Consider the following 12,966-nt stretch of genomic DNA (forward strand, 5'->3'; position numbering starts at 1 on the left):
TTAGCTTAGGTTGTTAAATTTCCATACATCGCTATCATGGTTTGATAATACGAATTGGCAAGTTGTGCATGCAAACAGTTTGCTGAGCAACCCTAGGAAACTATGCATTTATGTGCATCTGCGCTTGTGGACAGTGCCATGGCAGGTGTTAGGGGACTTATTTGAATAGGAGGTAATTTGAGTAGTTAAGGATGTCCTTGCTTCTGTCCTGATATAAGTATTTATCAAGAAGAAACATCATGTTACTTTATTGAGAAATTGAAGCTGACCATGATTAAACAGTTCATTTTTGTAGCTAAAGACTGCATAAACACCAAGGCTATGTCTACATTAACGAATTTTTTCGAAAAAACTGTGGCTCCTGCAACATATCTCATGGAGCATCTACACACAAAATGCGTTGTTTTTCTGGTGGCCCTCTTCCTCTCCCAGATGAAGAAGAGAACCTTTTTCCAAAAGATTCTTTCAGAAGAAAATGTTTCTAGATGCTGTAGGGGCCTGTTTTTCGAAAGAGATGTTCTTGTGGTGCTGGATTTTTCGATATCTGGCCTGCAGAAAGAGAAGGGGCTGTGTGGATGCTCTCTATTGAAACAGTGGACTCATTTTTTTTTCAATCCACTTTTTTGTGTGTGCATATGCTCTTTCAAAATAAGTGTCTTCGGACGATATCTTCTGGAAGAACTTCTTTAGAAGGATCTCTGTAGCGTAGACAAAGCCTAAGGGTGAAATGCTGGCCATGTTGAAATCATTGGTAGTTTTGCCATTGCCATAATGGAGCCAGAATTTTACCCATAGTTTCTGAGTTTAGTCCAGTGTTGCTCATTCATATATCATATCTCACAGTTTTTATAATGATATAACAATAGTGCTGACAATAGGTCACTGCTCCAGTTTGTTTGGAAGGGGTGGAAATTGTCGGTACTTCCATTCCTCTGGTAAGTTGTTTAGTTTTGATAAAGGAAATTATTCTGTGGCCATAGCTATCAGCACCATATAGATATTTGTTTGCCTCTGACCACAGATTTAATCTTCCATCTTCTAGTTTCTTGCCGCATTGCTGAGGCTACATCTGTATACTACAAGATAAATTTGAGTTTATTAAAATCAATTTTGTAACACTGGGTTTTATAAATTCGAATTTGCATATGCTCATCTTCCACAAATTCCCAACAAAGTCACCTTGTTGTTGTCATACTCAATTGCCAAACATTGACTGTTGCAGCAGTGCATTGTGGGAACCTATCCTATAGTTCCCTGAGCCCCATAGCATTCTGGGTATTTTTGGTGGTGCAACATAGGAAAAAATGCCCCACAAGTGGTTGTGGGTGTGTGATGTCATCTTCCCACATTGCATTGCCCTTGTTCCCCTCCCATGGGAAGCAAATGGCCATTTTTCCAGAAGGAAAAGTAGGGCATCCACAAAGATTGCCAAATTAACTGAGATCTCTTGCTTCTGTGAGTAAATTGCTTTTTATAACTGAATTATCAAAGATTTTACAAAAAGCAGCAGGTGTCTGAGTCTTCTCAACAGACCTATCCAGCCACTGTCCCCGTTCCCTTGATTACAGAAACATGATCCCTGAAAATAATACAGGAACAATGCAAAGCTTGAAGAAAGAGTAGGGTAGTAAAAGTTTGGAAAACAGAGATTTGTGAGGCAGGGCTTTTGGCCTCCCAGTTCGTTACACAGAGGTGCCCAACATGGGGGATGGTGCTTGCCAAATTTACACACACATGAATACTTCTTTGCTGTGGGGTCACCCAGGAGTCTCTGTCATCTCAACTGGCTCTCCAGCCACTTTTCCCTGTCTTAAGGGGACCATTTGATAAGAAATTTTCCAAAAGAAACGAAGATTGGAAAGAAAGCATCAACAAAGATCACCAAATTAACTGAAATCTCTTGCTTTTATAATTGAAATGTCAAAGCTTTTACCAAAAGCAGCAGCTGTCTGTGTCTTTTCACCTGGCCATTTTTCCCTGTCTTCAGGAGGCAATTTGATAAGGAGTTTGCCAAAGCTTGAAGAAAGAGAGAGCTAGAAAAGGTTAGGAAATTTTTTTTGGTTTCCCAATACACTACACAGAGTTGTCCAACACAGGATGTGGCTTGCCAAATTTCAACAAGCAGTGTTGCTTAGGTGCAGGGGGGTCAGCCTGGATTGACTTATAGGGGACTGGCCCCCCTCATCCCGTGAGGGGGTACTTTTGGGGGATCAGAGGATGAAGGGTCAGTTGAGATGGTTCCTTCAGTGTTGCTCAGGTTGGGGGGTCAGCCCCAATTGACTGTTAGGAGACTGGCCCCCTCATCCCATGGGGGAGGTCGGGGGAATCAGAGGATGAAGGGCCAATTGAAAGGGTCTCTTCAGTGTTGCTCAGGTAGTGGGGGCAAGCCCCTGAAAATCTTAGCTGTCAGGGGAGACTTCCCCCTCACTCCCAGTGGCACCAAGCTCCTGAAAATCTTTGCCACCTTTGGAACCCTCGCAGCGCGCAAGCCAGGACATGGTGCTGTCTGGCATCATGGTCCGCACTGAACAGCATGCACATCCTTTTATTGTGTTGGGGGCTAGCCATTGGATGGGGTTGGGCGTGGGAAAGAACCTGACTGCATGGGAAATGTCAACTGCAGAAAAGAAGTTTCTTGGCCTTTCGTACAAGCACGACTACCCACCAGCCTAGCTGCCACGTGGTGCAGTGGGGCAGGGCCTGGCACCAACACTGGGGGGGGAAAAAAAAATTAAGTGCTCAGCTTGCAGAGGTAGAGGCAGAACCATGAACTCCGTGTTGGGACTATTTTTAATGGTGAGATAGTCACCATGCTGATAGCAAAGAAAGAAAAGTCTCTCAGCCTCTCTCACAAGCATGACCCCACAGCCACCGGCTTCCTGTTGCCGAATTCAAATTCACAGGCTTCCTGTTACCTAATTCCTGTGCACCTGGAGAGCAGTAGAGATGGAAGCGGACAGAGCAGAAGGTTGTGGGGCATTGTGGGATACATATAGGACACTTCTGGAGGCTAATAAATCTATTAATAGACATGGCGCTTCCACACTAGATGTCACTCAAACTTTTAAATTTGAACTTGACACTACATCAAGTAGCTTTCCACAATGTTACAGTAACGACCTTAGCACTGCCTAAAATGACCTAATAGTATTTACAGTGAAGATAGTGACATTGTAAAATTGAAACAGAGAATGAATGTGTGTCTGTATTGTAAATAACTCAAATAATGATTGCTGATCATAATTCTTTTTGTCACCTATCCATTTATACTGAATTTTAGTTTGATAGGAATATAAACTAGTTAACTTTTAAGATTTGTATTTATGTAAAATACCTACATAATTCTTGCAGAATGAAGCAGAGGAAACGGATGGAGGAACTTTATCCCGGTCTTATAATTCTGGTGTTCCACAAGTTATATCATCTGAGTACGTGTTGATGTTTCATCATTGTTCATTCTTGAGGCTAGAGATTTATTTCTGTAATGAACTATAAGCCTTCAAGTTCTTCTCTTACCCACAGTGATAAATTGACAGATTCTTTTCCTGTAGTTTGCAGTTAAAATTAATTACTTCTAAGTTTTTTAAGAAAACATTGAATTAGTTAACTTATATAATTTATACTTAATTTTAAATGAATTGCAGTTAAATATGTCTATTAGGTTATGTTATAATAAAGCAATGTAACAGAAAACTTAATACATCCCCACTTACAAAATCTACAAAAAAAATCCCTCCCTTTGGTAGTCTTGTAAAAATATCTAGGAGTTTTAAATTTAGTCATGGAGAACACTGTTTTGGAAGCCATATACATTTTCTAGAATCCAACAGGCAAGGTGAAACCTTGACACTCATTAAATAAAAAGGAGATTGCTAAATACCCATACATTTTTCTTAAATACATGTATATGAAAGAAAATGTATAATAGCCCAATAAAGTCAGAATTTTTATTTTTTATTTTTAACAGGAAGGACATGATCCGACAGATGATGATAAAAATATTTCGCTGTATTGAGCCAGAGCTGAACAACCTTATAGCTCTGGGTGACAAGATTGATAGCTTTAATTCCCTTTATATGTTAGTTAAGATGAGTCACCATGTATGGACAGCACAAAATGTGGATCCAGCTTCTTTCCTCAGCACAACACTTGGAAATGTTTTGGTGACGGTCAAAAGGAACTTTGACAAATGCATTGTAAGTTCTTAATTACTTAAATTTAACAAATCCTAATATTAAAGGCAGCCAACTGCTAGCCTATTTGAATGTAAGAGAGCCCAAAATCTGAAACATCTCTGGTGTTAATTTAAAGATGGAGAAAAAAATCTTATCACTACATATTTAAATAAATACAAGATAACTTGGATGGACTTGCAAAAATGTATGAATAATTGATGGATAGCGCTAATGAGCTTTCAGGAAGGAACTGGAAAAATGCAGTCAATTATGAGAACCTGGCTTCTTAGTATTCCAGAGCCAAATCCCAGCTACTTTTTCTCTTACCAGTAATCTCATTGAAACTACAAACATGAGCAAGGCAAGCAGACCTTAGCCCTCAGGCCACTTGACTTGCTGAATAACATTTGGTTTATATTAAAAAAAGATACTCTCTTATGACCACATCAATATCAAAAAGTATATCTGTGAAGGAGACAGATGGCTAGTCAACAATAGGAAAGGTTTTCTAATATAGATGTACTGGCAAACCTACTAAATGTAAACCCATCTTCTACTGGCAAAAACAGTTCCATGCCTAAAATAAGCTATCTCTACCATTGGACTTTTTCTTGTCAATATAACTGCATCTAACTAGGATTTTTGTCAGTATAAAAATGCCATTCAGAAAATCCCAAAATAAACAACAATAAAAACCCAAACACATCTTTAATCAACTTTGGTATACCAAGAACAGTTACTGGTGTAGATCTAGCCAAGAATGGGAGACAAAAATTACTCGTAATCCAACTTTCAGTAAGAATTTAAGCAAGAAAAGAATGTTTCATTCCTTTCTTAGATTTTTTTTAACTTAGCTGCATTTGAAATTTTATTTTAATAAACAAATATCTTAATATTTCTAAATTCTAGTATAAAATGCCAGTTGCTAGTAATAGGCATCAGAATATGTTCAGCTTTACATAAGTGAACCAAGAAGAAGGAAAATAGAGGCTAAAAAATGTGGTATACTCTCACTTCATAGTGTGTCATCCTATTTTATTAAAGGTCTGTTTGGGTAAAAAGATTTTAACTGACCCCCACTTAATATTATACAAATATTAAAAAAGAAAATTATTAAAATGTTATATGAATGAACTTACTGGTTTGTTTGTTTTTATTCCCCAGTACATCTGAGTATTTTTCTTATTTCGTTCAGGACAAGTTTCAGTAAAAAATATTGAAGACTAAATAACCATTTTGTTTTAATTTTAGAGTAATCAAATAAAACAGATGGAGGAGGTAAAGATATCAAAGAAGAGTAAAGTTGGGATCCTTACATTTGTTGCTGAATTTGAAGAATTTGCAGCACTTGCTGAATCTATTTTCAAAAATGCAGAGCGTCGAGGAGATTTAGATAAAGCCTACATAAAACTTATTCGAAGTGTTTTCATAAATGGTAAGGTCTGTTGCAATGCCCAGCACACTTTGATGTAAGTCATTCTTTGTCTGCATGATTTACTCCTTCCCTCAGTTTGGAAGGACAGAAGATACAGTGTCGTCGTCCCATCGTCGTCATCTCCGCCCCCCGAAATTAACAGTAGGTTTCCATAAACAGGGCACAGACTACCCAGTGAGAGATGCACAACAGCAATTTGGTAGAACATATTTATCCTGCAGATAAAGCATATTGCCCACCATAGCGGATCCAGATGGCAGCTCCCAAAAATTTGAAAGTGCATTTACTGTTACAAATATATGGCACCAAAGGATTGAAATTTTGGGAAATGTTAGTGACTGAAATCAGTATGTGTAAAGTGAACTTAAATTGTTCATTTTGAATGCTTAAAGTAGACTATTTGAAAAGCAATTTCCTTTTCACTCACTTGATATGAGCAGAGTTCAGGGCTCTTCATGGCAGGTAGGGAACAAATATTTAACATTTTATCTTAAAATGTATATTAATTTTTAACTTTTTTATATATGCACATATATTCTGTTACTGGGTGAACCTTTTTAAAAACAAAATATTCACCTTCTGAAGTGTTGTAAAGCAGGAGCTTGGAAACGGCAATTGAATACTGAGACTTTCACCTTTATTTCAGTCATCAGTCTGAACTGTATAGCATCACATATGTATGTAGAACATAATACAAGTGAGCAGACACTTTAAGATTTTAAAGTCCAAGAAACAAATCCAAAAGAGCAAAAAATGAGGCATAGAAGAAGGTGGCAGTAATAATGGTGAGATCATCAGGATACAAAGGATACACAAGTGCATTTGAAGAAGGTATTTGAGAGAGGATACTTAGCAGAAAACAGTGCACAGACTGCTCCAAACCATTTGGGAGTATCTTCAAGGCAAGCATAAAACTACAAGCAGGAAAAAGAGATAAGAGATCGGAAGGATGACTAGGGATGATACTAAGACAAAATGACAGCAGAGATGTAAGCAGGGTCTTGACTGTGAGGAATCTGAACATAGCGCAACAAGTGATTTTGTTGGGAAGTGGTCAAGGCTGATCAGAAAGATATCTGTAGCTGCTGTGCTTTGGATAGAATGAAAGACAGGAAGCCCAAAACTGGCAGGGAATTCTTGCCATAAAAATGACTAACACAGGTGGCATTCTTGTTGGTAGTTTCAGTGAAAAGGCTAGTAGGTAAATTGGACATAGAGACTTTAGTACACATTTTACTTGGAGTGGTGACCTAGGACTAGATTGAGGGATGATGAACAGGGCAATATGCAGAAATTTACATTAGCATTGGCCTGTTGTGTGGACAAAATGTGTACTTCTGTCATCACAATTATCAATTGGGCACCTGTATAGGCACTCCTGTTTAAAAAGAGAGACCAGAAGAATAAGAACATTTGCAACAGATGCTGATGTCCTAAGTAAAAATTGTTTGTGTTTTAAGAAAAAGTTGGGAAATACAGAACAGAGCTCATTTTGCAACACAAAAATCAACAATGACAGCAAAGGGAGATTATGAATAATTTTGGATAATTTTTTCAAGTTTTGCTACTGTGCATAAATATCTGTAAAGGGCGATAAATTGTTTGCAAATTTCCACAGAATGTATGAATGCTAAACAAAAGGATCAGTAATATAAACAAGAGTAAGTGAAATAGCCCTCTTGTATCTTTTTTCATAATATGTATAAATTACTTGTTATTTTTTCCATGTAAGGAGTGGAACTCTGTAGCCTTAGTCCTTATATGAACGTGCTGCTGCTCTGCATATTCTCATGTACTCACTTGTCCATTACTGAAGGTCAGTTTGGCAGACTTAAGTACGGAAGTCATTAGCTTGGATCATCCTCTCTTCTTAAATTGTTATAACTTGTTAGGAAGTCTTTTTGTTTTATCTTGCATGGTTCCCTAAAGAGGTAATCCTCCTAGAGAAATTTAATTTGTAGCGCTTTCTAAAATTGAAGCACTCTAAAATTTTACAAATTACTGTTCTTGACATGAAAGCCAAAAATTCTTTTCTGAAATTCTTCCTGTAGTTCGGTTCTTTAGCATTCATCTTAGTCTTTTGTCCCCTCCATCGTTTGGAAATTTTAATTGCCTTAACATTCTGTATGGAATCTTTTTACTGTTTTGATTTTAGTGGAGAAAGTAGCAAATGAAAGCCAGAAAACACCAAGGGATGTGGTCATGATGGAGAACTTCCACCATATTTTTGCAACTCTCTCTCGTTTGAAAATCTCGTGTCTTGAAGCTGAAAAAAAAGAAGCTAAACAGAAATACACTGACCATTTGCAGTCTTATGTAATCTATTCTTTGGGACAGCCTCTTGAAAAATTAAATGTAAGCATCTCCAGGTCTGTTTATATTTCTCATGCAGAATACAATTGTCTTTCTCCAAAAGCTAATAAGTACATTTTTGCAGCTCCAGCAGTAGGAGACGGTGCCATCTCTTGTTCTGTTATCTGCCAAAGAGCTCTTATGTGCCCCTGGGACCGTGATTTACCACTTCCATGGCTGCATATTACATTTTTTTTTACCCAAATGTTCATGTGAGAAGGCTAATTTTCATAATTAATTAGGAACTTGAGGATGCTGATGCCCACCCTGGAGGCAGTGGTAAAAGCATCACTCTGTTTCTAAATTCATTTAAAAACAAAACAAAACAAAACACTCATTTAATTGCCAAAATCAGATCTGTGTCTATAGCGGCACGTTTTGCTTTAAGTTGAACTATTCAGTTCGATGACACAGCAAGACTTGTAAGGTATTTCAGTTGTCCATATCAAATGCATTCAGTATTATGTTTTTGTTATACTTAGGATTGTAGTTTTTGTTATAGTTTTTTTGAAAGTTATGATTTACTAGAGGATTCACTTGGTTTGTTCAGGTCCTTGTAGAGACTCATGTCAGAGTGTGGCAGGAGTAGGGGAGTCAGGTCTGGGGGAGCTCACTGAGGTCTCCTGTAGTGGCAAGAGCAGCACTGGTCTGGCAACAACAGCTCCCTGTGGCACCCAGGGCTGTGGTAACTGGACAGTGGCTCCTTGGGGCGGGAGCAGGGTGGCTGCACTACCTGGCCCTGGCTTGTGGTTGCTCCAGGGGAGGGACCATTGTCTCGCCCTGGTGGTGCTCCCAGACAGGCTGAGGTGCTGCTGCTGCAGCTGATGGGGGAGGCATGTGAGGAAGGAGGGGTCACTTACCCCATCTGGTGACCAACAATCCAAAAAAGCTCAGTCCCAGCTGTCCACTCTCTCCTAGTTAGGGGAACCCTGTGTGGTCACTGCATAACTGCCCCCTGCCCTTGCTGCCTCCAGTGCTCATTGCAGAGCATAATTGCCCCGTTCTCAGACATCTCCCTTTCTGTGTTAATGGAAAACAATCACATTCCAGGCACTTTTCATTTTCCTGACAAAACCAAACTCCAACCTTGCTTCAAGTTAGGATAATAGGAATCTACTATCATTTAGGGGGCACTCTTGAATGGACAGACTCACAGATGGACAGTTGCACAAAAGCTCTAAAATATCCACTCATCCATCTATGTGAGTTAATAATTAACCAGTGCTGTAGTGGGGTGGTGGCTCTCACTCCTGTTTAGCAGGGTGGAACCAGATATTTAGCTGATGTAAAAAAAGTATTGTTTCATTGAAGTCAGGTTTTTTTTTTTGTCATGTGGAAATAAGATGCAGTATCAGGTCAGTATTCCCAGACTTACATTCACTATCCTAGATTTATGATTATATTAATACTACAATTCTGTCTTAGCATTTCTTTGAGGGTGTCGAAGCTCGTGTGGCACAAGGCATAAGAGAGGAGGAAGTAAGTTACCAATTGGCTTTCAATAAACAAGAGCTTCGCAAAGTTATAAAGGAATATCCAGGTAAGGAAGTGAAGAAGGGACTGGATAACCTCTATAAGAAGGTGGACAAACATCTTTGTGAAGAAGAAAACTTACTTCAGGTAAAAATATAAAATTTTAGTTAAAGAATAATCTGTCATCTTAGATTGTTTGTTTGTTTTAATGTCTGTAAAGACATTTTTTCTATTTGTAGAATAGCCTCTAGTCTGCTTCTCTAAAATTAAACTTTACAAGAATGAGTGAAAATTACCATCTTGACTTGCACCCAAAAATGCCCTGTAAACTACAGGTCTACTCTGGGAAGTACATCATCAGTAAATTAACAACTTGCCATCATAACTTTTTTCTTTTGGGTTGTTTCTGCATATTCCCACTTGGTGAATGCACCTCAACCTTCATGACTCTTCTGAAAAATCAGTGTTCATTGGAGCCTTGCATGAGTCCTTTTGAAATTGAATGTTTTGAGATTTGAATTTAATCAAAGGGGTACTCACCCCCAATTGCCTTTTTTTAACTCCTGACAAATTGAATCAACCACTAACAGGATTTAGGAAGAAACTTCCCTGTAGTTATGGCATGATCATTACTAGCTTTCTTCCACACTTGAAACATCTGATGACAAGTGTGGGAGATACCACACTGGATTGGAGGTCCTCAAACTTTTTGGCCCGAGGCCCGCTCCACTCAATACAGACCCTTCCATGGATCATCAGCCAACCACCAATGATGACAAAATGCATTCTTTTCTCTCTAAATACAGCACCTTAAATACTACATTATTCAGATTAGGTTACTGGATCATAAAATATGTAAATAACTATAAGGGGCATATATTTAGATCTTTTTATTTTTCCTAACATATGGGTGAGTATATTTTAAATATTTGTTTTAAACAAAGTAAAATGTCCAGAACAAAGGTTTCAGCGTTGTCTTTATTTGTGGCAGGGGTGGGGGTGCCCTTTTTTTGGGTTGGGGGCTGATGACCAACAGAAAAATCAGTTGGGAGACCACACATATGAGAAGCAAAAAAAAAAAAAAACAAAAAAAACCCCTGCTGTCACTGATGTTGGACCCTGATTGAGACACCTCATTCCCCTCACACTCTAGCCCTGCAGAGTGCACAAGGAAGGACCGAGATTCAGACCTTCCCACAGAACAGATAAATTCTTCTGGGGGCCTAGGGCTAGTATATTTTGTGGGCTGCCCCAGGCTCTGGGTTGGGCAAAATGAAAGGTTTAATGTGCCAGAGGGAGCTTCTGGGGAGCGGCATGAGGGTGTAGAGTCTGAGCAGGAGGGTGCAGGAGTGGGATGGGGGATTTGGGAGAGAGGGAGGGCTGCAAGAACAGGGTGGGGGGTCTGGGACAGGGAGGTTGCAAGAGGGATTGGGGGTTCTGGGTGGGAGGGAGGATGCAGGATCAAGGAGTGGGAGATGAGGGAGTAGGGGTGGTGCAGGGTCTCTGCAGGGTTGTGTGTTAGGGTAATGGCAGTTCAGGGTCTGGGCATGACAGTGGTGTGAGGGTTGCTTAGCTGACTCCATGGCCCCACTGCAAAGTGCTCGCAGCCCAGACTTTTCCGAACCATTGGTCTTGTCTGATCTGGAAATTTGTTTATTCCTGTACATATGTTTTGGCACAGAATTTTTTTCAGTTCATTCTTTTACAGTGCTGAGTGGGAGTTGAAAAAATGCTCAATGGTGGCCTAATTCAGTTCCTGTTGAAGTTAGTGATAAAATTTTTGTTGACTTTAGAGCAGGAATACTCAAATTTCCTTTCCCTTGACCCGCTTCTGACCACAAAATTATACCAGGAGGCGTGTGTGGTGGGGAGGAACTAAAGCCTGAGCCTGCTTGTTGCACTAGGTCAGGAGCTGAAACCAAACTCCAAACTTTGCTGCCCAGAGCTGAAGCTGAAGCCTTCTCTTTGCTACTCAGGGGTTTCAGCCACAGGCAGGGGGCTCAGTCTTTTTTGATGTCAGCCCCAGCAAATCTAAAAGCAGCCCTGGTGACCTATGTTCCCCCTAAGCTGTGTGGCTGTGCATCTTCCTGTCAAACCATGTACAGGGAATCAGGGCTACAGGGGGGTAATATGCCTCGCCCCAAAGCTGCTGTGGCTGGGGGAGAGGCACCTGTAATGTCTAAACTTTTTATTTACAAAACACAATTTAATATGTTTAAAAAAATCTTCTACTTTGTAATTTTGACTTGGTAGAAATTGTGTAAATGTTTATGGATTACTTACAGTAATTCTGTGTAATAAAAATGTTTTTCTGAATTGTCTTGATAAAATGACACTTACTTTAGTTCGCATTCTTTTTTTGGGCAGGTTGTATGGCATTCTATGCAAGATGAGTTTATACGCCAATACAAACACTTTGAAGGCTTGATAGCCCGTTGTTATCCTGGATCAGGTGTTACAATGGAATTCACTATTCAGGACATCTTAGACTACTGCTCTAGTATCGCACAGTCTCACTAACCTCTACAAAGGGAGAATGCTTGAAAAATATCAAGTACTATGAATGTTACTTGCTTTAAAAATATGGAACAAGTATATGTATTAAATGTTCTAGACATGTCTAGTCATGTTTCCATCTCAGATGTATTTCAATTCAGAATGAAAATCCTAAATAGCAGTGTTTGTTTTTCTGCTTGGTTGAAGCACTATTTTAAAGCATTAAATTCATGAAACACTTAATATTTAATTTTTCTCTCACTGGTGCCCTGTTCTGTTTTTTAATTTTGTAACCCTTGCTAACAACAATTACCTTTGTATATTCTTAGCACTTTAAGCAGACACTACAGTCATCTAACTTCACACTATTACTTTGCTGGAAATTATGTAACCATTAAAAAGATTGTACAGGGTTTTTTTTTTTTCCTGAGTCAAACTGTAATATATGGATGTGGAGTTCAATGAAAGTACTAACTAAATTCATGTTTTCAGAATTAATGTGACTGTGTAGTGGTAACTCTTCTGATCTTAAGTAAAAATAATCTTTCAAACAGCGTTCCTGTATATTTTTTGTTTCACAGAATGTTCATTAATTCTTTAGATGAGACTTCTGAGGTTCTTGCAGTAGGAAAGTACAAGTCCAAAATGAGGTATCAAGACAAGGAAGAAGACAGTACAGCACACATTTACTTTTTAATAGTTACTGTAGCATGATTGAACTTCAGTCATACATTAAGCAGAAAGTCTTCTCTATTACCATAAAGACAGCTAAAATAGTTTTTAAAATGTGCATTGATTATAATCTTAAGGACCACAATTTTCAAAATTGCATGGTGCTTGAGTTCGTATGTAGATACACAATATGGGAGCGTTTGGTCCTTTGAAAATGAGACCGTTTGTTTAGGTCCCCAGAATAGTCCTGTGTCCACTGCCCCCCACACTCATGACTCAGGTGAAGCAGGTCTTTGTGCACAAAAGCTTATGCTCCAAAATATGTTAGTATATAAGGTGCTACAGGACTACTTCTTGTTCTCA

General features: G+C 38.9%; 1 protein-coding gene across 5 annotated transcripts in view; it reads left to right on the forward strand.

Annotated features, from left to right (window-relative positions):
• The window catches only part of EXOC1 (exocyst complex component 1), a 55,783-nt gene extending 43,303 nt beyond the window's left edge, over window positions 1-12,480 (forward strand). For all 5 annotated transcript variants that reach the window (XM_074992802.1, XM_074992804.1, XM_074992805.1 and 2 more), the window contains 6 exons: window positions 3,352-3,428; window positions 3,968-4,196; window positions 5,427-5,610; window positions 7,766-7,965; window positions 9,388-9,582; window positions 11,803-12,480. In XM_074992802.1, the coding sequence (XP_074848903.1) occupies window positions 3,352-3,428; window positions 3,968-4,196; window positions 5,427-5,610; window positions 7,766-7,965; window positions 9,388-9,582; window positions 11,803-11,955 (1,038 nt within the window). In that variant the 3' untranslated portion in view covers window positions 11,956-12,480. The remainder of the gene's footprint in view (window positions 1-3,351; window positions 3,429-3,967; window positions 4,197-5,426; window positions 5,611-7,765; window positions 7,966-9,387; window positions 9,583-11,802) is intronic.
• Window positions 12,481-12,966: the final 486 nt, after the last annotated feature.

Source organism: Carettochelys insculpta, chromosome 4, assembly GCF_033958435.1.
Source record: "Carettochelys insculpta isolate YL-2023 chromosome 4, ASM3395843v1, whole genome shotgun sequence".
Taxonomy (NCBI): Eukaryota; Metazoa; Chordata; order Testudines; family Carettochelyidae; genus Carettochelys; species Carettochelys insculpta.